The 27,540-nt window shown below is 40.8% G+C and overlaps 1 protein-coding gene across 1 annotated transcript in view; it reads right to left on the bottom strand.

Annotated features, from left to right (window-relative positions):
• LOC131107309 (protein eva-1 homolog A) overlaps positions 1-27,540 on the bottom strand; it is a 60,660-nt gene that overhangs the window by 25,932 nt on the left and 7,188 nt on the right. The window contains exons 2-5 of the mRNA XM_058057210.1: positions 15,648-15,868; positions 13,599-13,722; positions 11,927-12,079; positions 4,550-4,693 (exon numbers count right to left, since the gene is read on the bottom strand). Coding sequence (XP_057913193.1) covers positions 4,550-4,693; positions 11,927-12,079; positions 13,599-13,722; positions 15,648-15,868 — 642 coding nt within the window. The remainder of the gene's footprint in view (positions 1-4,549; positions 4,694-11,926; positions 12,080-13,598; positions 13,723-15,647; positions 15,869-27,540) is intronic.

The raw sequence follows: 27,540 nt of genomic DNA, 5'->3' as shown, positions 1-27,540 counted from the left end.
CTGGCAGTTCAAAAGTTGGATTTTTATTTTTACTTTAGAGCCTCCATTCTGAATTGGAATTACCACTTTAAAGGTTCAACTGTAATCCAGTTCTGTATCACTATAACTTTATGAACAGTCCGCACAGGATGTTCCTTTTTTATCAACTTCCCTGTCAAACCTTACAAAAAAAAAAAAAACACACTTCCAACCAACTTTATTGTTGAGCTTAAAACCCAAACCGTGTTTTCTTATCTTGGACCACAGTTGGAAAGCATCTAAAAATACTTTATAGTAGAGGTTTCAAGTAAGGAAAACAAAGCGACATTTTGAGGTCTGGGCCATGTTGGAAGCCTGGATGAATTATCATGGATGTTGCCTGTGTGGCACATTTCCTCCGACTGGAAAGTGTTTATTCCCATTAATGTGCACATAGGTACATATGTTCCTCAGGGGTGCCTTCCAGTCCGGCAGCTGTAAGACTGATATTTGAGGCAATACGTCCTGACCGCATGTCCACATGACCAGGCCAGTGTAAACACCCACATGGGTACTTAATGTGTGGCTGAGAGTGGATGGGGGGGGGGCGGATGTGCGGTTTGCAGCAGTCACATGAGTACCTTGTGCAATGACTGCTTTCATCTTTTAAAAGCCACAAAGGTAATGTACAGTATACTCCCTCACCTTTGTCCAATTAGTACTTGACTTAAAGTAAACAAATCGCCAGACTCCACGTTAACCAGCTAAGTGCTGCAATTAATCCATTTCCTCCTCAGCAATTAGTGCTGTTCATTAGGCTTTGGCTAACTTTTTATTCCCTTCAAACAAGTCTGCTGTGCACGCTTCAAAGGAGGCAGCACGTGAGGCCTATCCATTACAGCAGCACTCCAAAGGGAAGAAGGGAAGTTGCATGCGGGGGTAGAGTTCCTTATCTTTATCTTGATTTGGGCTTTCAGATACCTCAGGGGAGGAAGGGAAGAAAACTAACATAAGAGCGGAGTGGCTTCTAACCCATCTTTTGCACCAACAAAGAAAAATACTTACCAAAAGTTTGCCTGGATGGGTATCGGTTGAAAACTGGGGGCCAGAAGAGAGCAAAAATGAACCGTCCAAGTCTTAAAACTACCGGACACACCTGCCCAAATTGGGGCCCAAAGCAGATTATCATTTGCAGGTTCCCCCACTGCCGACTTTGGGCCCAAATAACCCATTAAAAGCTATTTTTATACTATTTGAATTGAACCTGAATTTGCTATGTTTTGGAGTAGTACAAATACATAGTAAACAAACTGTTCAATTAATTATTTTCAATGCAAAACATAAATATTTTTCATTTTCAATATCCAAAGTGGCTGAATGGTGGTTGAGTGGTTTGAACCCAGGCCTCACAAGCAAGGCGACCAGAGTTCAATTCCACCCTCGGCCATCTCTCCCCGTGCATGCGTGGGTTTTCTCCGGGTACTCCGGTTTCCTCCCACATTCCAAAAACATGCTAGGTTAAGTGGCGACTCCAAATTGTCCATGTGAGTGTGAATGGTTGTTTGTCTATATGTGCCCTGTGGTGAAACATTGAAAAATGTTACTGGAAAAAGATCTGAAGAAGTTCACGACTGGAATCACATCCCCAACAAGAAGGTCGCTGAGTAGAGCAAAGACGTCTGCCAAACTTCCAAACAGTCCTCAACAAAAACATCATCATTTGCAACGAACAAACAGGGCGCTAAAAATCCTAAATCAGCTAAATAACGTTCTTCTATTTGAATGCCGTAAAGAATCTGAATTGTTCACTCGAGTACGCCAAACCCCAAAAAAAGAAAGTTCAAAAGCTTCCACATTGGAATCTGGCTCTTTCAAGAAAGCGCCCCGAGCTCACTCATTCATCATTCGTCCAAAAAGTCACTTGAAGAACGAATGTTTCAAGGTTCTGATGATGAACAAATCAGAACCTGCTTCAAAAAGACTTAATCCGTTCTGCAGTGGAACTCCTTAAGGGTTTTTGGAAACAAACAGTCCACAACTGGAAATGAAACCTTATGTTAGTGACCGATGTGTAGGAGGTGTGTGTTTGTTTGTGTATGTGTGTGTCTGCAGGGAGACTGATGGTGGGTTCTGGACCATTTGCTGCTGAGTTACTCCCTGAGGCTGTCTGAAAAATACAGTGGAACCTCTAAGGTCGAACGCAATTTAACTCATTTGCTACCAAAGACGTTTTTTTTTCCAACCAGAACACTCGCCCCCCCCAAAGCCATATTTTATGCATGTTTTACGGCAGAAAAAGGTGATGATGCAACTGCACAATAGAAGAGATCATGTTTGGTGCAGTTTTATTTTCTATACCGCTTATCCTCACTAGGGTTGCAGGGGTATGCTGGAGCCTATCCCAGCTGACTTCGGGGGCGAGAGGCGGGGTACACCCTGGACTGGTGGCCAGCCAATCACAGGGCACATATAGACAAACAACCATTCACACTCACATTCATACCTATGGACAATTTGGAGTCACCAATTAACCTAGCATGTTTTTGGAATGTGGGAGGAAACCGGAGTACCCGGAGAAAACCCATGCATGCACGGGGAGAACATGCAAACTCCACACAGAGATGCCCAAGCGGGAAATCGAACACAGGTCTCGTAGCTGTGTGGCCTGCACCCTACCCACTCATCCACCATGCTGCCCTTCTACAGGAAACAGGAAGTGAAAAAGCGTCCAGTTACACATTGAAGGGAAATGTGTGCACACACACAGTTCAGTTTCAAACTGTACATGGTTTATGGTGTTATATTTGCAAATAAATTGTTATTTTCATGTACCGTTTATGTTGTGGTAAAATGGATTAGATATTTTGGCTAAATATTTCTGTCAAAATGAAAGTGAAAGAATGCAAAAAGTTGTTTTTCTCCCTTTGCTAGTTGGGAGCTGATGTTTTGCTGAAACTGACGTATGTTCTACTGCTGATTACAAAAGAATGGAAAAAGATAGAAACAAACTTTTTTTTCTGATGAAAGATAAGAGTCGAGTCTTTCTTTTGGTATGTACCATGTCTATATAGCCCGAGAACGCAACGTTCTGTGTGCCTTGAAAGATCAGTCTAAAATGGCCGGTGCTAAGAGGGAAAGAATGAGCCAAGTACATCTACATTGAACAGTAGTACATTAGTAGTAGTACAGTAGTACATTAGTAGTTCATATACACAATGAATTAAATCAATTCTGGCCTGTGAAAAAGGACTTAAAAAGGGTGACACTTCTTTCAGGCTGACCAACCATAGAATAGAACATCACAGTTCTACCACACACATTCTTCCAAACAATCATGGGGTTCAACCACCAACGAAGCCTGGGGCGACCACCGACTTCACATCCTACAGAGTGACTTACTCAAGTTCAGTCCTCTCAACCCCCCTCCCCAACCAGAGAAGCCCTCTCAACGCGCCCCTTCTGTCGAACATTTACCATCCTGCTTCCTTCTTCTCTTCCTCGCAAACACCCGCTCATTTATCGAACTGTTTGGCGACTTTGTGATGGGTTATCAGAAGCCAGATAAGGGAGGTCAGACACAGATGGAAGACTCCATAAACACAGGTGAACAGTCTGGGTGTTCTGGTCTGCGTCGGCCTGTTCTTACTTGGAGAACAACTTGACAATCCGCTTTTCAAGCTAAAGATATGTTCTAGGATATAACGCCTGATGTTCACACCCACAGAGCCATCGGGGTGAGAATGGTCTGGAGTGAGTTGTCTATGGTTGGTGATTTTAGTGGATTTGAGAGGCTCCAGGTCACTTGGATGATTGATCAATCCCGGATGTTGAGGCATCTGGACAATGCGTGTGTGTCTGAGAGTATAAGTTAAAGAATTACAGCCTTGACCTGTCAGGATTAGCCCAAGGGTGTGTTACTGATAAAAATAAGGCCATCATTCAGCCTCATCTGCACTAAATATAAACAAAAGACATTCTATTTGCTTGTGGAATTATTACTATTACTTATTTTTAGTTGTTTTTTTTTTAAAATGTTGTTTTATATTATATGCTTTAATATGATAATTATCCATTAATAGTTAAATTTTTCGGTCTTTATCATGCTATCGTTGAGATTTCTGTAATGCAAAGTGCAATATAAATAACATTTATTATTATTATTATTATTATTTACATCACTCACCAAATGTGTTTCACGGCCCAATGAATGAATAATTATTTTTAATTAATTAAATAAAAATATTATTAATAAAAAATTTTAATTAAATAAAAATTTAATTATTAATTGCATGATAATTTACTTAATGTCATCACTAATTCTAATTAATTCCTATTTATTATGAACAATTGATGAAAGATAAGCGCCGCTTCTTCCCGCTCATTTTCAGACATGTCGAATTGTGTAAATGCAACCATGTGATGTTCCTTCATGTAACTTTGAACACATGTCCGAAACAAATATCCATACCACAATAATGCCGCGGGGGTTGACATAAACTGGGGCAAACTTAAAAACAGTTACAATAACAGTGTGTTGATCAATGAGTGTATGTCACCCCCTTGTGGCAGCAATAGGAAGCTCATGACTCACCACAAGTGTAGATGACGCTCAGGTACTTCCTGGTGCCAGAATAACAGGGATCTCCAAATTCCCTGGATGAGGCTCGGACCGCACAACTCTTCTTGCCCTGACAGCGGGAGGTCAGAACCTGCAGGGCAATGGACGACTGGCAATCTGGCAGGAAAAACATATCAAAAAAATTATATTTCATTTTCTACCACTGATGTTGTTCAGGAGGTCACGGGTCAGCTGGAACCTTCCCCGAGACACTTCAAAGCAACAATTATCAAATGATGAGAACAGAACAGGAAAGGAAGGTGACTCAGGTACTTGCTGCAAGGGGTGAATAGTTTGATTGACAGTTTGCAAAGTGCTACATAAGATTTTGTCAGCTGTAACGTTTAAAGAAGAAAAACTGCTAAGTGTACGGGAATGTGAATGGGGTCCTTAGGGATGCCTCGGAGGTCCCCACAGTCCATCAAACCATTAAAAACAGTCCATCACACCCCTGAAGAAAAACACAAAGAGATGAGCCTTTGAAAATGGACACTGGGCTCTCTCACCTGTGAGGCTCCATGGCGGGAGAGATCAGAAAGAAGGTGAGAGCAGCTTGGCTTTATAATGAATGGTGGCACAGGTCAGAGGGTAAATGTTCCAGTCAGGACGTGAACGGCGGTAATGTATTGATAAGGCCCATTGACAATATTAACCATTTTGGAACCATAAATTAATTTAACAGTTTCAGACATCATTTTTTTTTTTAGAAAAAGTAGAAAAAATACCAATACATTATGTTTTTAGAAATGGTGGGAAATATGGCGTAGGTTTTATATTTGAATTTTATGATTTTTTTGTTAAAAAGAAATCATACCATATGTAAAAAACAAGCAAACATTGACCTGCAAGGACTATATTGAATACCCATTTGATTCAATTATGTTGATGAATGAATGAATATGAGCATTCAGAGGTTCTCATTGGTAGTGACCAGGATGGATAGGATCAGGAAAAAGTACATCAGAGGGACATTACATGTTAGAGGCCTTGGATATAAAGTCAGTTATCGGCCAGATTGAGATGCTGCCAGGTAGGAGGTGTAGAGGAAGACCAAAGAGGAGGTTTATGGATGTAGTGAAGGAGGACATGAGAGAGACAGATGCAGAAAACAGGGTTGGATGGAGGGGATTGATTTGCTGTGGCGACTCCTAAATGTAAAAGCCCTAAGAGAAAGAAGAAGATTTGATTCAATGATGTCATTGTTTTTGCTTCGAAAAATAAAAATAGTTATTTTCCAAATAATATATGTTACGTGGCTGGTGCTCTTTCAAAGATCAGGTCTAACTATACATCTTGTGTTTTTGTTTTTTGCAGTGTCAGATTCCAAATTTCCTCCTCCCATCGACTTCCATTATAAGCACCATTTTTCAACACAATGTAAATAGACACAAAAAAAACATACATGTTCTAATTTCAGACATTAGCGATATGCATTTTCTTAGGTTAAATCTGAAATCTTGCCCCATCTAAATGTGTGCTGGTATGACAACAAAGTTCCTAGAATCCTTTTGCCCAGATTGTTCCCTTTAATCAATGTGGATATGGTTCAGGAGGGGGCAAACGGACACTCCCCAGCAGGAACCAACATTCTGGAATTCCTGACCGGTACACAGTGAGGTCAAAGACTGCGGGAAACCAGCGTGGAACTGGAAAATTGTCCAGACAAACACCTTCGAGACTGTGACACTTTTCCATTGATCATGAATGATGGGGGCGTTTTACAACTCCAATTGTTTTTAATACACATACTTTGAGTTTGCTATGCTGCCAGCACAACAAAAAGTCAAATAAAAAGCCAAATCCTGTTGTTGTTTCCCCTCCTTAAATTTCGAGAGGTGCCGTTGACTGTGTGTCTATGGAGGTGTAATTGCACAATTGCACACTTTTTTTTGGCTGGAATTTGGTCATGAAATTTTCCGTAGTGCTAGTGGAGTCATTTGGTTAAGAAAATATACATACTCCTGTTGCACAATCTTGCAACAATCTTGACTTCCATAAACACTTTTAAAATTTAAACACTATATTTCTATAGCGTTTAAATGAGAATTCCTTTGGGTCCACCGACAGACAGGCATTGAAGGGCCTTCTTTTACATACAAACACACACACACACACACACACAGTCACAGACATGAATGGCCTCTGTTACCTCTGACCTTTACCCTCAACCACCTTCCTCGCCACCACACCCACCCGATGCGGTCCACACACAGCCAACAAGGACACGCCTGTGGTCCACCAGAACAGGTCCACAGTCAAGAGAAATGGGGATAAATGAGTCATTTCTTGGGCAAACACTAAGACTTTTTGTCACTTGTGACTGATGACAGTGAGGGGTCAGGTATGGCCGTTTTCCCAGAAAACAAAGCTCCAGGTTGTCCGTCCACCCACACACATTTTTACCAGGAAGGTACAATAGGGGGGATCTATTTTATCTCATCCTGTGCTCATATGACTCATACGTGCAGCGTATCATTTGATACGCTACTTTGGACACCTTAAGTCTTTGTATGGCAGACATCTGACATGCATTGGGGTTGTAAGGTGATAGGGGAATATTTCAAAGGCGCAAGATATGACAAGATATGAGTCGCACATTACTTCATATTGGAACACTATGTGTACTTTCCAGTCAGTGAAAACATGTTTTTATTCATACAGGTGGTTACAAATGACCTTCCAATAAATTCATAAAAACAATACAAGATTAGTACCAGTGGAAAAATACACTATGTACACTATAACTACTATACACTACTCTCAATATTCGACTGTCGCAACCATCAGTATGAATAAACATTGGATTGTTAACTTGTGGATCAAAAATATCTTTATTGCAAAAAAGTACATGCTACTGTTGACCAAACTACGCCAAAACAACTGTGAAAGGATCTGTTCCTATGAAAGTGAAAGTAACAACTAAGCAGCATAATGATTTTGCATTTAATTAGTGTTTTATTAGGGGTGGCACGGCTGTCTAGTGGTTAGCGCGCAGACCAGGGATCAATTCCACCCTCGGCCATCTCTGTGTGGAGTTTGCATGTTCTCCCCGTGCATGCGTGGGTTTTCTCCGGGTACTCCGGTTTCCTCCCACATTCCAAAAACATGCTAGGTTAATTGGTGACTCCAAATTGTCCATAGGTATGAATGTGAGTGTGAATGGTTGTTTGTCTATATGTGCCCTGTGATTGGCTGGCGACCAGCCAATCCCCCGCCTCTCGCCCAAAGACAGCTGGGATAGGCTCCAGCACCCCACGTGACCTTCGTGAAAAAATGGTAGAAAATGAATGAATGAATGAATGAATAGTGTTTTATTACCGTGGAAAAATACACTATGTACACTACAACTACTATACACTACTCTCAATATTCAACTGTTGCAACCATCAGTATGAATAAACATTGGATTGTTAACTGGTGGATCAAAAATATCTTTATTGCAAAAAAGTACATGCTACTGTTGACCAAACTATGCCAAAACAACTGTGAAAGGATCTGTTCCTATGAAAGTGAAAGTAACAACTAAGCAGCTTAATGATTTTGCATTTAATTCGTGTTTTATTACTGTATTTTATGTGCTTCGACTAACAATGCGTCATAGGAACAGAACTCATGCGGGCCAAGGATGCTTATTTACTCAACTGCAGAGATTCTCAGGGTTAATGTTGAAATGTTGAGCAGCTTTTTTGCATGCATCTTTACAATATCTTTGACTTCACTGGTGTCAGTCATAGTAAATGTAATTACCTCACCGTAATGATGTTTTTTGAAGTGTTTTGATGAGGCACGCTGTCAAAGTGAGCATGAGGCTAACCTAAAACTCCTCCTCCAGTAAGGATTTAGTGAGAGCGCAGGAGCCCTCAGAAAGAAGCGATACCAGACAAGGTAAGAGGGGAGTAATTTAGATGTCAAGGGTTTTGTGTGATGATAATAGGTCAGATGAGAGAAGTCCCCTTTTTGCTTTGAGGCTCGTCCATCACAGCTCAGACCTGTCTATCTATCTGGAACATAAGGAACAACATTTGTGTGCTTCTTCTTCATGCACGTTTTCTCTCCAAAATATTCCGGGTCATATGGGTTCACCAAGCTACCCACACAGCATTCCGTGACTGTAAAAACGTGCAAATTTAACAAGCTAAACATGGCCTGTTATAAAATAAAACAAGCATATTTTGGCAAGATGATGGTGTGGAATTATAACCTTGTGTGAGCTTAAAATAAAAAACAGTGCATGTAAGACTTAAAGGGGACCTATTATGCTCATTTTCAGCCCTTTGTATTGAGTTGTGGACTCCAATAGAGCAGCTACATGCGATAAGCTTTCTAGATCATCCAGAATCTGCAACCATTTCAGCTGTATTTTCCGTGGATTTCCAAAAAGGTCTTTTTAATTTATTCCACCCACAGCCTGCTTCCGGCACACCCACTCCGTTATAATTGGTCACACTCCCAAGCGCTCTCGTGGACTTCCGGACTACTGCCGAACCCCACTTTGTAATTTTGTCGGTATAGGAGTTGATAATAAATGAATAAAGTCAATGGAGAACTATTTGAAAAGTGGTTAAGAGCTACTGGCTGGAGACCCCTGACTGTGTGTATGAAGAGTGGTAATGTACGTTTTCTACAACATTGGTAGTAGAAATTTGGTTATTACACATTTTTTGCAAGACTACCCATGTTTAAAAAAAAACACTGACTGGTGGTGGAAAAACGCAACTCCAGACATTGGTGACCTTGTAAATTGCAACACGCTCCCTGTATGCACACTCTATAATGCTACACAGACAAACGCCTACTTACACAAAATTTAAATGATTTAGTGCTATTTATTCTGTCCAATCAGCAACCTGAAGAACATCAACTTCAAGTGTAACAACTCTTAATTATCACACAATAATATCAAGTCAATAGACAAAAACAACAAAAGGTACATTTCTGAAAGTTAATGAGCGGTTTGGGTCAGAGCTGTCACTCAAGGCAGCCTCATTTCCTGTCCGTGGTGACATGGGACCCACATTAAACACAGGGGGAATCCCACCACACAGTCTGGAGCAGTGTGTGTGTGTGTGTGTGTGAGGTAGAAAATTGTGGTGTATGCATGTGTATTGTAACCACACACACAATGCTAATGCCGTTTGACAGCTAACAATGTAGCTCCCTGCATCTAATCTGGCCTTTGTACGACTGTAACAGTAGAGTTCATGACAACTCGGCTACTATTTAATGGTGAGCTTGAAACCAGATATTAGACACCCCCCCTCCCCCCACCCCACTCACACCACAACCACCTGCTACCGAGCATTGGATTCTGTACTGTATATTTGTCTCTAATTACCATGTGATATGATGCCAGTGTTTGATGCCTTTTGAACCATGTGTCGTATAAAGGCCATGCACACAAATACACTGCAAGAATCTTATTATTCAAACTGTGAATAACGTTTATACAGAAATGACCAAATGACAATACAAATAATAAGCATACAGTGAGCATACATGCGGCTGTCCCATACGCTCACATGCATTCTTCATGGGAACAAAATCCTGTCCCTTTTCTACGGCACAATTCTGAGCTTTGGATGACATCCGATCTACATTCCAACCCCACAATGCATGTGTATGTGTGTGTGTGTGTGTGTGTGTGTATCCTTCATCCGTGGTTTTATATATCTCAGGATGCTTTTAGAGCACTGCTTGAAATTATAAATCAGTTTGTGCTTTGAAGAGCTGATCAACCCAGAATGGGCGTGTCTGACTCCACCTCCCAGGCCACAAATCTTTGGAGGAAACTGTAAATCTCCATCAAAAGCCACAACTTGGTCAAACGATGAATGTTTGAAGGGGAAAAAAAAAAAAAAAGACTTGGAGGATTTGAGAGTGCGTGTGCTCCAGACGCGTTTCGAGCCCTGACATGTAGGAGTCATCAATAAAAGGAGTTTTTCCTCCTCAGCCAGACACATTATGACACCTGGTATGTTTTGCTTTGCTTTGAGAGAAAGTCTGGCAGAACATTTACAGTACGGGCACCATATTTGAATCTCATGCAAAGACTTTATTTGCATGGTTTAATCCAACATCCCCTCCTCTAACCTCTATCTGACCCCCAAATGCAGTCTATGAACAATATATAATATTCATATATAGTGAAATAACTAGTAGATTACAATAGTGACGATTTTGTAGCTGCTCAACAGTGGTTTGATGTCTTTTCTTAATTTATCACCATTATTTTAAAAATTGGCACCAAAATTACTACCTTTGAAACACTTTTTCTCTGCAGATCACTGGTGCGTGTATGTGTGTGACTGGAAGAAAAGCTCTGACTTTCTTGGTGCCTACTGTTAGCTTGCATGTATGAATCCCAACTATTTTGTTCTTGGGGTGGTAAATCTGTCATGATAGCAATATGATTTCATACAGAAGAAAATTAATCAATTGGCAATTGCCACTTCCTGTCCATGACCCCCCTTTCCCGCCCTCCAATTATACAAGTATACAACAAAGAAATCACATCGGGAGTGATACAGAAATTGCTAAAACAAAAATCACTTTGTCTGAATTTGTCTGAAGTTCAACAGACTTCAACTTTTAAAATGTAGCAGGTGTACCTTTACACAACCAGAGATTAAACAGGTGGGTTGTTTATAGCTTTTGTAAATACATTTGTTTATCCTTATGAGAGACATGTAGAGAAAAATATAACACCCCTGTAGTCACCTTTACAATCCTATTATTCTTTGTTTATACCACATTGCTACAGCTACAGGATGACAGCAGGGGTACAAGAGACAACCACAGCTGCAAAGCATGCTAGCGAGCTAGGTAGTTAGCCTTCTATTTATTTGAAACTTAGAAAAAGGTTTCAAAGAAAGACAAACTAAGAAGTTTCACTGTAGGTTTTATGCTTTCTTTGTAGCACTTTGAGATTTCTGTAATGCAAAGTGCAATATAAATAAAATTTATTATTATTATTATTAAGTTAAAAACCACCTCCACACGTTATAGGAGGAGAACACCCTTTCATTCTATCATGTCGGACATGCCATGGCTGATTACATGAAGTGTGACAGTAATGTGATGTCATGTCATTGCCGACATCTAGTGTTGATAATACTACATAAAACTTGTTTTTAATATTATATTACTAATAATGGACCACAGTCAACGACAAAATAGTGATTATTTATGCATTAATTCATAAAAAAAACACAATTGAGCCAGGGAGCAATATTTGAGCGGTAATGTGGGATGACTGTATGGCATAAAAACATGCATAATTCATAATAATAACACTTGAGTGTCATGCAGCAGGAATTTGCCCTTAATAATAGGGCATAATAATGTGCTCACCAACTGACGGAGCTCTCCTGTGATGCAGTGGACACTCCAGGGTGCCCTGTTGGGTTCGGCCGAACATGGCGGAGTAAACGGCGATCTGCATCCCTCTTTTGCAGCTCAGCCTCATCCTCTCTTCCTCACACACCACCTTGCTCTTGTATTCGTCTGAAAATAACGGTTAGATAAGTTAAAACATTGCATAGTTATGCTAGTAACAAATGTAAAGAAGAGAAACATGACATCAGCCACCAACGCTAATACTGTGTTTAGTTGAGGATGAAAATAGAGTATAAAATGTCAGGTGTTCCCCTCAATAAGCTTGCAATAGCAGCCTGAGGGCATGACGCTGTGTAAACACACAGAGGTAGGGTTGCTAGGTGGACAAGTAGAGCCATGCAGATGCATTCCTCACACACATCCAGTCATGGTGACCTGTGACCACCAGAGCAGCTCCACTGGCCGGCAAATAAAAACAGGCAACATTCATGTGGGAAGTGGAACAGGAATGCATAGAAAAAAAAGTTAACCAGAATGGCTTGTTATGCCTTTTGGTGATGGATGCAATCCTGTTCTCTAACCTTTTCTCCTTCACTTCCTCCCTCTATCCTCCATGCACGTCTTTTCTTTCTTTCAGAGCAGTGGCACCATCCTGCTGCTCCCCACGCTGCCTTTCTTTGCTACCCTAACAAGTCATTGGTTAAGTGACAGTGAACAAAGAGCTGTTGATTGGAGGGGAAAAAGTAGTGAAAGCAGAGGGATCAGTGGATTAATTCTTCCACTTCTGCTCACTCTGCTGTGAACTGCAGCGCTGTGGCTTGAATGAAGATGAGAGTGGGATTACAGCCCTTTGGTGGTTGTAGGCAAAAGGTTGTTGTCAAAGCAGGGGGCTGGAGCCTACCCCAATGGACGATGATATGATTGCTGTTTCGTGGTTGACTTTGGACAATTATTAGTCAAAAAAATTCAAAGATATGTTATATGTAGTATTCTGGTCACTATCAGTGATGTTATTAGACTTGACGTTACCTTTCACACTACGTGGAGAATCCCTACTGACCCAGCAGAGCTGAGCCAAGAAGCCATGGCTGAGATCAAATGGAAAAAAGGTTCCCCTCTTATTCCGTGTAGAAGTGGTAAGTTTTTTGCTTCTTTGTACTTCTTCCCGATGTGTTTTGAAACACTCTCCTTAGTTTAGAATCAGTAAATTGGAGAGGCTAACTAGATAGCTTGCTTTGCTAACGGTGGCCATCAGTTATGTGACTGCAGTGATCCCGTAGCCTGCACAATAGGAGTCGAATTGTGATTTTTGTTTGTTTCTTTCGGCTTTTACCTGATTACGGAGTGGCCACATACTGATTTTGGCTTGAGCACTTAACATCCTAGATGCCCTTCCAGACGAATACCAATGAGGCTTACTAGTGGAGATTCAAACCCAGTTCCGAAGTACAAAGTCCCTAAGAGTCTAATGGTGACTATAGGGGTGCTATTTCATGTTCACAGGACTCTAATAATGTCCTATATTGAAATCCACTTATCGCGGTTGGGTCTGGAACGGATTAACTGCAAACAACAGTATCAGATATCAGCAAAAAAGCCAATATTTCTACCCTGGTTGTCTGTTGCCTGGTTTATCAGCCTCCTAAACAAAAACAGGGAAGTGGATGCAAAAGAATGCTGGACTTACTGGGTCTGCACTTGTACCACACTGTGAGGTACTTGCTGCTGCCAGGACACTGGTCCGTTCCGAACACTCGGCTGTTGACAAGAACTTGACAGCTCCTTCTGTCTTGGCACTCATCCAGCATTTTCTAAACAGGGGCAGGTTAGCGGGAGAGGACCACAACAAGTAGATGAACAATGAGGCAAATGCGGCGAAGCCAGAAGCATGCAAACCTAAAACCACTTCAAACAGGGGGGCTTACAACCATTAGAACCCATGAAGGGAAGGGGGTGGGGGGGGGGGGGTCCGGAAAGGCCCACTCTGTTCATTCATCCCTTTGCATCTCAATTTTCACCCTAACATGTAACGTTCTAGTCAAGTACATTCCACAAGGAAGTCGTAAAGGTGTACTGGCGGCATCAAGACAAAAGATGGATCACAGTATACAGATGAAGGAAAGCAATGATTCATTCATTCATTCATTTTCTTCCACTTATCCTCAAGAGGGTCGCGATGGGTGCTGGAGCCTATCCCAGCTGTCTTCGGGCAAGAGACGGTTGACACCCTGGACTGGTCGCCAGCCAGTCACAGGGCACATATGGACAAACAACCATTCACACTCACATTCATACCTATGGCCAATTAACCTAGCATGTTTTTTTGGAATGTGGGAGGAAACCGGAGTATCCAGAGAAAACCCACGCATGCACGGGGAGAACATGCAAACTCCACACAGAGATGGCTGAGGGTGGAATTGAGCTCGGGTCTTGTAGGCCTGCCCGCTAACCACTCGTCCACCGTGCAGCCCAAACGCAGTGATATGGAGGCCGGGGCGTATTGAGCACACAAGCTAACTTTACCGTACTACTGTCTCAAGTATAATAGCAGCATAGTAATTGTGCAATGTGTTGTCAGCAATGACTAATAGGAGGTTATTTCATGTTTACGACGGACAGGCCGCTTAAACAACCAATTACATGACACCGATGTCTTCCCTGTACTGCATACAGCCACTCGGGGGCATATCTGCATAGTACAGTGGAACCTTAATCTAGTCTCAAGTGAAGACTTGAATTGCAAGTCAAGTCAAGTCAAGTCAAGTCATGACAAGACAGGTTGAGCAGTTATAGGCTTGAAATTTTTTAATTCTTACAAGTCATAACAACAATTTAGTGTCTACAGTGTAAAATTTACATTTAATGTATGTTACAATCTGTTAAATTTTGAATTGTTGGATTTTAAGTCACAGAAAAAGAGTGCTGACATAGCATTAGTGCATAGAAATGTAATCCATGCATTTGTTGTTTTGATTCAATAAGGAAGATTCTGTGGGAAAATATATTGTAATGGTAATGGTTTCATCAGACTAAAGACCAAGTCAAGTCATCAATGCCAAGCCGATTTGATTATATTGTCAATTTGAGACCTAAGTCATCAAAATTGAGTACGACTCCAGTCCAAGTTACGGGACTCGACTCCACACCTCTGATACGCACCATAAAGGTTGTCAAAATTTCATCCAAATTTAATAAGATACCATTTTTGGCCCATGTCGAGATCTGGAGTACTGTTACAAACATACAAAATACCTGCGACCAATGTTCTGCTCATAAATATTGTAAAATGGATAATAATGAACTGAATACTTCCCCCGAATTCTACTATTTGGGTACAATAAAACACCATTATCACACCAAATGTTCAAGATAATGCCAAAAGGTTAGAGGACTATGGCTATGACTATGACACACCATTTGAAAACAATGTGCTCTCTGTGTCAGTGCATTCGTGGAGGTCCCCATGTTACGGGGCACACTGTTGTTCGACACTTCAAGGGAGGGGAGGCGGTTGTAACTAAAAATACACAACACCCCTGAATGAATAGCGGACAGAATGAAAATGTGTGTTTGTATTGCAACAGCTTGCCTCCTCTTTCGGGAGTGTAATTTGCTGGAAAACACGCTAACAATACATTACATAATCAGCAAGCTTCCAACTGTTCATTAAGAATGAGGTAAATTTCTGTCTCTCTCTCTCTCTTTTGAGTGCTGCTAAAAATGAAAGATGTAATACCTGTAGTGCAGTGGACACGGAGCAATACTCATCCTCCCGATCGTCATAATAACCTAGGAAGGCCTGGTAGGTCTGAGGACACTGATGGAGGTCGGAGATGCCTTTCCTTCCATAAAAAGCGGATTGGACGGTGATGGTGGTACGTGGAGGGCAGCGAACAGACAGGAGGTCTCCGTCACAGGCCTGCTCGGTGTAGTTCTTCAACACTTTTGCCAAATAACCTGTGAGACGAGATGCCGTAATAGCTATTAATAGACAAGACAGGTACTCTTTATGGTAAATATGCTGCCAGTACTGTACTTTTTCAACATATTAGTACAAATATGCAATTAAATTCAACTTAACAGTACTCTAGAGCAGCCAGTCACTCTCCTCACTATGGAGTAGAACCAAGGCCACCATAGAGCCTCCATTAACATTCCACAAAGAAAAAGGGAAGATTCCACTAGCAACCACCATATAAGATAACTGGATTTATCTCCTGTTCCAGCATGCAATTAACAACAGACATACACCATCTTTACCAGCTTATCAACATTGCAATCATGAATGAATCAAGCTCCAAATGCTAAAAACAACCTCCGAGCTGAGGTCGAGCCTACTGCTGAAGTGCAGTGCAAACACATTTACAAAGAGTCAACACACATGCACGCTCGCACACACTCACAAAGTAGACACTGTGTGATTCAATTAGCTTTATTTGGTTGGTCTTTGCTTGGGATTACATTGAAACAGTGCACACATGCTTAAGTGGAAAACACACATTGTCCCCTTATCACCATGGCCGCAAGCAGGAAGGGAAACATGGCCAATGACGCCTACAAAGGTCACGTCTAAATATGGATGGCAATTATATCGGCAATGCTCGGTAACACATTTACACAGGAACACATCACATGGTGAAAATGAAGAACTGATGCAATACGTACATAAATGGTGGTCTATGTGATGATTTGCATTTGTTAAGCATGTCGGAAATAAATGCCATTGTCATTGCATGACAAGCCCCAATCAAACAATCCAACAGCCATGGAGCAAAAAAACATTTTCCAACAATTCAACAACAATTCCCACAAAATGTGCACATAGTACCTCAAATATATGCAGTACACCCATATTCACACAAAACACACCCACAAGGTCATCACCCCCAAACACTTCCCTCACGCATAGTGCAGCCAAAAATAACACAATGTGAAACGCACACAACACAGACTATGTAGGTATGAAAATAAACGCCTACACACTAATATGAATGCAGAACAATACTATTTTATACTAATTTATAGCCCGCAAGGTATGCTGGGCTTCCCTGCATGTCACGCCTACTGACTACTCTCTGTGCAACACAAGCTTTGCTAATGTAGAACACATGAGATGGGTTTTATACCAACAAATGGCCTACTTATGGAGATTATTAGCATAAAATGGAGGGTTTTCACACACACACACACACACATACTTTTTTTTAAAAATCAGCAATTTCTGACTGGCGAATTTAGAGTTATGTTTCTGCAGGTCACAAATGCTCACTTCCATTATCTAGCTCATTACCTTGATGGATAGATGATAGACATTACATGTGGCATTCTCTGTTTTCAAAATGGTATGCTTTTACGCCATCATTACATAAAAACAACATTTTTTTGTCTGTTTTTTTTTCCTTTAACAGCCTGAGGGATATTTGTAAGCCTCAGACTGGCGGCTGTTTTTTTCTTTCTTATTTGCACTATACAAAAGTTTAATGTACAGAAGACAATACCTTTTGTGTATACGAAAAACTGAACATAAACCTTGAAAAAAATAACTGAAAATATGTCTTTTTTGTGTGTTTTGAAGGGAGTGATTACAACATTTACCAAATGTTCTCATGTTCTAAGTTACTATAATTACTATTTGAACAACACATCATCCATCGGGTAAAACTAACCTACAAGAAAATTAGTGATCAAATGAATGTTGTAGTGATGTATATGCAAGAATGTAAGTATATAAAATAAAATAAAATAAAATAAAATAAAATAAAATAAAATAAAATAAAATAAAATAAAATAAAATAAAATAAAATAAAATAAAATAAAATAAAATAAAATAAAATAAAATAAAATAAAATAAAATAAAATCAGAAAGGCAGGAAGTGAACAAATGTTACTGACTGTAAAAGTGCCAGATGGATGGGTAGGATACAATAAGCTCTGCTTCTTCCTACTCCTTTTGGACATGTGGAACTGTGAATTGATTATGCGATGCACTCAATTGTAACTTGATGCATGTTCAAATAAAAATAAACCATTACCGTTACCAAAGTCATACTATTATACACTCACATTCATATAAAAGGTCAAGAGAAAGAACACAGCGGGACCTAGCCGCTTGAAAGTCAGGGTGTGTTGCTGCCAAATCAAATGATCATTAGTGCGAGGTCTGGGCGAAGAGCCAGTGACCAGAGGGACCACGAGTGTTCGGCGCCCTCCAGTTACACGAAACCTCTGCTGCAGCAGTGAAACCATGGGAACAGGCGAGGGAAACATACGACAAGATGATTGGAAGTGTATGGCGCAGGAGTGGCCACCACGGACACATTCCTAAAAGAGGAATTATTAGGCAAGTGGATTATCTCACGCAAAAGAACTCTCTATGGATGTTCTTCTTGGACCATCCATCTCTTCCTTCATTGTCCCCTTCATGGTACCTGTTGATTGAAGCCTCCTTTCAAGGCCCAGGAAAAAGGCAGGGTTAAGGCACCTGTGTAAACCACCTAGCCAATGACAGGCGTTCCTCAGAGGCTAAACAATACCAGATAGAAGAACACCCAGAAGTGTCTCCTCCCCTTTTAACTAGCATACTGCCCTTTCTTTTAACAAAAGCACCGCTCTACTATTGTGTGTTGTGCTGGTTTTTTGTATTTGCCCATTAAAAGAGGTTGCAGACTCGATGCTGCTTGTGTACAAAAAAAGCCACACACACGCACACACACAAAAGCTGCACCTGTTCTTTTCCCGGTAAAGGCGAAATCAAGTCATGCGATGTAATTAGCATGCCTATTGTCTAGCATGCCTATACATAAGTTTCAGCTGTAATCTTCTGGCAAGGCATCATGTGATGACCCCGAAGCTTGACCCTGCAATGAAGCAGGGGGCGTCATGTATGATGGAGATTAGGGACGGCCCACAGTGTTGTGTCAACATGACACAGAAAAGAGAAGGATTTCCTCCCTGAGAAAGTGGTTTGGGGTTGCACATACCAAATCCAACTTCCAGAAATGTGTTAGGGAGTGTGGTAAAAGTGTGGTAAGAGCATGTTAAATATATGAAGTAAAAAAGCAGTTAATTAGTTCCAGGCTCGACCGTGACAAGTGAATTTCCACAAAGTAGGTTTCCTTCTTTATGAATGGCATAGAAAACCTGTTTACAATCTTCTAAATATGTGATTTTAACATCATTAGACATTAAATAACACCCATATAGTCACCTTTACACCAATATAGTAGACATAATCAGAGAAAAGAAGCCATTACTTAGTAGGCTTAGTGGAGGGCAGACAGATCGGAAGTTCAGAGTTGAGTTTTAGCTTGTGGTGAGTTACAGCTGTGTTATAATTATGTTACTATAATGTTACTATAATTATGTGACTGTTGTGAGGTAAATCTGCAAAGCCTGGGGAACGGGTCCGGTGCTTGTCTCACCGAGCAATTACTGACACCTAGCTGTCAATGTAGGATACTACATTCACATTTTGAATGTGTCTTCTCAATTCTTTGTATTTTAGTTCATTGAGTTAGTTCATTTTGTCATTTGTATGCTTGGAAATGTTGAATTAATAATGAAATACTGGACCATATCAGATATCGGTAAACAAAATATATAAACAAAAGTGTCTATATCATATCTACAAGCCATTCAGACAAAACACATTTTCTGATTGTACTTGAAATTGTTTTTCCTTTAGTTTTTCAGAAGCTGCACTGACTTTCGATCAACATTGTGATATTTCTGTACAAGGATCAGTATTTACAGGTTTTACTAGATATTTGTCTACAGTAGTCTAGTTTGCGCATTTGAAGACAAATGTTTAGCTCAGGACCTTTTAGGCTTTGTTGTCTTTACGGGTGCTGCTTTTTGTCTTCTGTTTAAGCAAGGAAGTTAATGGTTAACTGTTAAGAGCATTGTTGGAATACAATTGCAAAAACGTCAACAGTAAGCATCTTAGGTCCTCAAACGGCAGCACGAGGGTGTTCCTTGGACATACAGCATACACATCTATCCATTCTTAACTTATGGTGTAATGCTCAGTCATTCTGAAACTGAAACACAAAAATATTTCTGACAGGTGAGAAGGGGGAAGAGGGGAGTGGTCGTGATTGAACTCCAGAGGCAGTGCAGCTGGTGCATAAATTCTGCTTAAGGCTTTCTTAACCTTTTTTTTGGAAAAATGTCACCTCCTTTTATTGGCTGGGTTTGAGAAATGAACCCATTGAATTGGAAATGACTGGTTATTAAACCATTTTCTGAAGGTAAATACATTTTTTATTGCGGTACAATGGAAACTCTAAGCTCGAATGCTTTCTTCCTAAAGGAAATAATGGAAATATAAATGATTTTGGTCAAATTGTGGGCCATACCACCACAGTGGTATTCCACTCTTAAGGTAAGTGATCTGCAGATGAACACTGAAATATTGATAACACCGATACCACATCTTTATGCTCTAAATTCGATTCTCAAACACAAAATATTGATACTTCAGTCATTTGAGGTAATGTACTGTATATCACTTAACACGGCCGGGTCTGGAACCGATTAACAGCTATGAATGAGGGCTAACTGTAATTAGAGTTTAATATACTGTATATTGCATGTATTACAATTTACAATAAGGTACACAAAATTACTAAATTTACATGCCTTATTACCTCAGTAACTATTCTACTCTAAATGTGAGTGTCTTAGTTCTTCAATAACTACTCTACTCCTTAGTTAATGTGTCCCTCTGTAACTAGTCTACTAATTAGTTCTTCATTTGTTCCACAATAACTACTCTAAATGTATGTATCTTAGTTCTTCAACAAGTACTCCCCCAGTATCTACTCTGAATGTATGTGCCTCGGTTCCACAGTAACTACTCTACTCATTAGTTAGTCATTAGTTCCTGAAAAACTACTCTAAATCTACATGTGTTAATCATTAGTTCCTCAGTAACTACTCTAAATTTACATGCTTTTCCTAAATAACTATTCTACTCATTAGTTGTACAGTAACTCCTAGAAATGCATGTGTCTTGGTTCTTCAGTAACTACTCTACTCATTAGTTCTTCATCAGTAACTACTCTAAATATATGTGCCTCAGTTCCACAGTAACTACCCTACTCATTAGTTCCTCATTAGTCCTTCATTAACTACTGTCTTTTTGTGTACCAAATTGTAAAGTGAGACCACAATATGGATTTTAAGAAATATCCAAAATGTGAATGAGGTCACAAATATGATTTTTGTGAATTCATATTAGTCAACTCAGGGCTCGGCAATAACGTTGTACCGATGGCCCGGGGCAAGTTAAAACAAAATTCGGGCAAGTAAATCCAATCATTAATATTCCCGTCGGGCAAGTGCACTTTAGCATGCCATACTGCCAAGAGTTTTTTTTAAAGCGGTTCTTGTTGGGTGTTGGTAAAACACGGACTACGTAATTCCGGTGGTAATTTGCAAACCAATCCTTGCAAATCTTGAAATGGACCAATCAGAATCGTTTATTTAGACCGCGGACCGTAATCCACAATCCACGTTTTACCCACACCCGTTCTTGTTCGCGATCAACCAATCAGCGATCGTTTTACTAGGAAAACATCTATCATGGCGTCCCTGCCAACATCGTCTAATTCTTCAACAACTTCTGAAGGAAAACACCAAAAAGTGATGAAACAGTTCCTCCTAAACAAGTATTTTATTAGCGGCAGCAAATCAAATGATGGCAAAGGTGAGTGAATCACATTGCTGTGACAATTTGAAGTGGTCACAATGAAACACCACCCATTAGATCCAATACCAAGTGCTGATTTTGCACAAGCTGCAAAACCTAGCGGTTTCATTTCTCTGTGTATTTTTCTCACCTTTGCTTCACAAATTATTGTTTGACCATTGAGCATTTTTTTCTGGATTAAAAACACTTTACAAGTACACAAATGTGTCAAATGTTTCATTGTGGTGTACAACTTATAAATATCACTGCTTACTACTACCGCCATGTGTAAGGTAGCATGGCTTGCCATGTTAACATACATCTCCCCAAATTTTCAGACATTCCTCCAAATACAATGCATCAGTACTATTATCTGATGAATTATCAGCATATATTGATATATGATATCATTATGGCAGTCTTTTCATTTTACATGGGGCAAGTTCGGGCAAGTAGTTCTCACCTTAAGGATTCCCCATGGGCAAGTCATTTTTGTTTTTAACGTAGAGCCCTGCAACTATTTGAAAAATTTGTGGAAAGATTTAGATATCCCTCACACTGTATGAATGGGAGTCAAATGTCTTTAAATAGACCTTGCATTAATAATAATAATGATATATATTTAGATATATTTGTAACCAGACCTCAAAACGCATTCCAGCAAGCAGCCTAGATGTTTTTGAACACGACAAAAATCAAAGGCTGTTTTGCGTTTCATCTCGCTACATTAGCCACTTGTGCATTTACAGCCTTGTGACTTTATTGGCGTTATTTTAAGCAAATTATAGCTGTCAAACCATCAAAAGTTTAAGAAAAGCGGAGCTGCAGGCCTGCTGCAAAAGGAATCCCCTTCAAGTGGTGATTACCGGGAAGAGGGGAGTATGAATGCAGTAACAGTAAGCAACCTCACCAAGTGTTTAGTTGTTTGAAAGACTTTAAAAGATAGGCAGTTTAAAGATAAAGAGCGTCCATCTTTTTCCAAGCCAGACCGCAGCTAACAGGTTGTGGCAGCAAAAAGGTCCAAAGGCCAGATCTGATGGCTTTAGCTCACATTCTAATTACTTCTCCCCACAAACCGTGGAACGTCTACAAGGCCCTGGAGTGTTGAGATAAAACAACTCAAAGCCCCTCTGCTTTTAAATCACGCGGTCATACCTCGAAAATCACCTTTAAAGAAGTGCACAGATGATAAATGAGCCGCATAAGGCAGGCTGATATTGTGTGCTGTACAACAAAAATACCAAAATATTCATCACATTCCTCGACTTAAATTCCACATTTGGGATTAGCTTACTTTTTTTTCTCCTTTACACTATGGAGCAGAAGAAGCCGGAGTGAGTTCGACTTGCCACAAAGTCAAGGTTGGATTACTTTTTAAACTACTTAGGGACAGTAAATGGGTAGCTCACTGCTTTGAGTCTTGAGCAAAACCACCTCAGACTGTGCAAACAGATCTATACATTAGCTTACCCAATACCTTCTTTTGTAAATGGCTGGTAAACACTTATTGTTGTACCTTTCAGACGATAAGCAACTGTATCAAGATACTATACTGACCCAAATATGACAAGACCATGGCTTTTCAAGACATGTTGGAATAATAACCATTCCATTCCAATTAAAAAAGATGCTGCCAGTAATGACTAATTGTCTAATGACAGATTTTTGAGGATAAGCGGCATAGAAAATGGATTTGACTAGCTTAAAACCAAAATCAGAGCCAGTCAACTAAAATTATAATCTTCCTTTTCTTAGCATCTTAACTCTATTTTTTTTCAGCGGGTGTTACAGTTGAAACGTCTCCAGAATAGATCACTGGTGTGTGTGACAGGAAGAAAAGCTTTGACTCACTTGGAAAGACATTTTTGGGCACCCGGCTTTTCAGACGAAACGGTAAATCGGAAACATGTTAAGTCTGAAAGTGACATTCATTCATTCATTTTCTACCACTTATCCTCAAGAGGGTCGCGGGTGTGCTGGAGCCTATCCCAGCTGTCTTCCAGGTTCACCCTGGATTGGTCACCAGCCAATCACAGAGCACATATAGACAAACAACCATTCACACTCACATTCATACCTATGGACAATTCGGAATGGCCAATTAACCTAGCATGTTTTTGGAATGTGGGAGGAAACCGGAGTACCGGGAGACGGGGAGAACATGCAAACTCCACACAGAGATGGCCGAAGGTGGAATTGAAAATGGGTCTCCTAGCTGTGAGGCCAGCGTGCTAACCACTCGTCCGCTGTGCAGCCTGAAAATGACATTTTTCAAGCTATCACCTATGTGATCAGTCCCATACAATTCAACTGCATAGAGTGCCTTTGAGCAAAGTGTTGGGGCGTGAGACCCCATTTACATTCAACTGTGCATACACACTCTTTTATTTGGCACAGTTAATAGTGGGGGCGTCACCTGATGGGGGCTTACCCCTGGATTTAACCACAGCAATGGTCTTGCTCTTGGACTTCAGACCGAAAACCCATTGAGTTTTGATCACCCGAGATGCCCCCCACCCTTCACTTTCTTAGAGAATGAACCAGTTAAAAGCACCAGTTTAATGACCTGAAAGGGTTGCGCTCTACCTCAGAAGTTTCACTCTATTTCTCTTTTGTTCCATTTGTATGCTGCTTTCAATGTGAACATGGCAAGCATTTTGATGTGAAATGTAAACATAGCAACCTTAAGTTCTTATTCCCCATGACAGCAGTAAAAACCAAACAAGTCTCAAAGCTGATGCTGTTCCAACATGTTCGTTATGTTTCCTCTTTCTTTGTTCCCTAACAATGCAAGATCTTGGCTTGCTGGTTGACATCAATGTTCACTGATGATGGTCTCCTTCATTTGAATGGCGGACTGGCCAAACCCCCCCCCGACAGACTGAGAGCAGAGCAGCTGAAGTCATCCAAACCAGAGAAACAAACAGGTCCTTTCCTCCTTTCCTGACATGGCTTATCTTTCTCACTCCTACGCACACCAACATGCATAGACAAACCTAAACCCATTGAAATGAACAACACAAACAGGCACCAGAATCTAGTGCTGGGGTTAAAGACACCGCTTATTGTTTCTGTTGTGAGTTGTGGTAAAATTGTGAAGGTAAAAAAGCACTATTCAATAGTGGTTTGTCGGTCATGAACGAACGGGTCAAAAGAACTAGTTCTTTTTGGTGAATAGAATGAACAAGGTCACTGCCCCTAAAATATCCGTTTTCTGTCGTAACGTCGGATAGCTGAGATGCTCGCATCCAAGAGGGCTGTCATAATACTTCAGATTTCAAGGTACGTCATCACATGTTGTTGCGCTGTTGAGTCGGAACAAACGTGAACATGAGTGAACGGACTGACTCAACACAGATCACAGACAAATTGACCGAAATGAACGAAAATCACGGATCATTTTAGTGAATGAACCGGAATGATCCGGTTCACTGAAATGAACGGTTTTGCCCGCCACTACTATCCAAGTGGAAGTCCAGTCGTACGTACGGCCAACGCGTGTCTTTCCTGTGTTTTTGCTGGTGTCAGGTTTGGGAAAAATGTCAATTTTTTCATACGTCGATGCACACGTGCAACCCACATACGTAGAAAACGTGTCCAATGCACATTCAGCTTTTGTGTCGAGATTGTACTCATTCACGGTCACCACAACTATGTTCTCAGTGAACAACAACAACAAAAAGCAGTGATTCGGGGAACGCCAAAATCGCACAATCAAAAAAAATCGTACATCTGGTCATCTTATATTCATGATTGTCTGGTTGTTTGAGTCAATGCCATAGATAAATTACTCAATTTGAATCAACGCGGTTCTTTCCTGCAATGCAAACCTTTTGGGAAAACTGTCCGAAGAAAAGAAAGCAGATGATGCAGAGAACACAATAATCAAATTGATGAGGTGTCACATGAAGTGTGAGAACTTGAACTCAACATGTCCCTTCCTTTCAATCTATGCAGCTTGTGTGCCAACAGTCAAAGGCCACCCAAGTGAAGTTAGCAACAAGACACAGGTCACCTTGTTGTCTAAGCTCATCCTTGGAGGGGGGGGTTAGTGGGTAGAGAACATCTGCCAGGCAAAGAGATGGCCTCACTGTTGGATTGAAGGCACCGAATCTTCCCTGGGGAGCACCCGAAAACCACACGAGTCCCACCCATGCCCTTCCGCGACCCCTTTTTAAGCACGTGCCTCCCTTTATGACCCCTTCAGGTCAAAGGACACTGTGCAAGAGGACTTTTACTCACAGTGCATGCACATTAGGACGCTGCTTATCACTGGTAAGACGTGAAAGGAGGGCAGTCAGCTGGAAGCCCCCTGCACCGTGTCCGTGTGCATGTCCAGACACACTCACGAGACACTGATAGCGATGCGGGGAGCGTGCAAGACGAGGTGAGATTCATCATTTTAATGGTCACTTTTATGAGCCTGCGAGAACAGAGTGGCTGCCAGACGGCCTCATCGTTGACGGGCCAGCAGACAAGAGACAGATGCATCAGTGTGTCTTTATTGTCGCTACGTGAACAACAGTTGGATCCGTACGCCGTCACTCGCCTGACAGCTGAGCAGATTTAAGCAACATGGAGTCATGTGATGCTTGAGGCCGGACAAAGCAGGGGACATTTTTTGGACTGCAGCTTAAGACTGAATGAACTAGATGCTGTTCCAAAAATGATGATGATGATTTCATCCTAGATAGTGCAAATTGTGTGTTTGCCTTGTGCTTGACAGGTTCATTGAAAACTCTAAATGATCACATTGGGTAGATATTTATCAATTAAGAAGCCATGTAGGATAGGATATGATTTGTACTTAGTATGAGTACCAGAATGAGCCATGTTAACCTGCAAGACAACATGCCTCATTTTAAGGTCCAAGAATGCACCGTGAAGAAAAGGGAGGTATTTCCTCCCCCCCGCCCAAAAAAAGGTACAAGTGGGTGGGAGCTGAAAGGCCGAGCTTTGAGGAGAATTAACAAGCTTAACACAGGAGCTGCTCTGTGAAAACAAGCAAGAGAACAACCCCCAGAGTGGCCCAGGGAGAGAAAAGCCATATGCAAGCACGCCCCAGTGGGATTTAGCAAAGAGATCCGCTTCCATTTCCAACGAACCCAGACAGGTCGCCGGGGGAAGGATCAGACTAATTGTCAAAGACTGCCTATAGCTGGTGGTCATTGTTTTCACAACTACTGAGCAGTCTCGCCGGGCAAACATTGTTACACTTGGAATGTCCAGACGTGACGTACATTTACTCCTCACACACGTCTAATAACGTCTAACAACTGCTTCAAAGGCTGTGTTGCATCTTCTCACGATACTGTCTGTCCTTCACTGCGAATCAATAACCACGTATACATGGACCCAAATATTCCAATTGCATTCGGTTTATTTGCTCAAATGGAAAGAATTTAACATTTGTATACACCTCATTCCCAAAGAAAAGTGCTAATCATGTTTTTCTTCTTCTGTTGTTTATTGGCAGTTGGCAAGCAGCCATCTGTGGAACAGAATCTCAACACTTCTATACTCCATTCATAAGTCCAGTTTTTCTTTAAAAATATATATATAGTATATCTATACAAAACATGTCCGGAGTTTAATTATAAAATATTAGCAAGATTGAATTTGATCTTTTCCTGTTTAAATTTATCCCGGGTGCTCAATTTTAAAAATGGAGGCGAGCAATCGGCACTGGACTGCTGCGAAAAGTTTTTGTTTTTGATCCAAACTAAATTTCAAGACTGGACAAACGAAAAACTCGCAATATGGAGTTATTCCAACAAGTGAAAGAAAAACTCAGGGAAGTCGGTATCATGTCCCATTGACTATTCTGCGCATGTAGACAAGAGATTGGAATATTACTTTCCGTGTATACCATTGTTTTCAGAAAAGTAATTCGGAAACTGATTTACATGTAACATAGGGGTGGCATATGCCAATCAAC

The sequence above is a fragment of the Doryrhamphus excisus genome, chromosome 19, assembly GCF_030265055.1.
Source record: "Doryrhamphus excisus isolate RoL2022-K1 chromosome 19, RoL_Dexc_1.0, whole genome shotgun sequence".
Classification (NCBI taxonomy): Eukaryota; Metazoa; Chordata; class Actinopteri; order Syngnathiformes; family Syngnathidae; genus Doryrhamphus; species Doryrhamphus excisus.
This window is presented reverse-complemented; position numbering and strand designations above follow the sequence as displayed.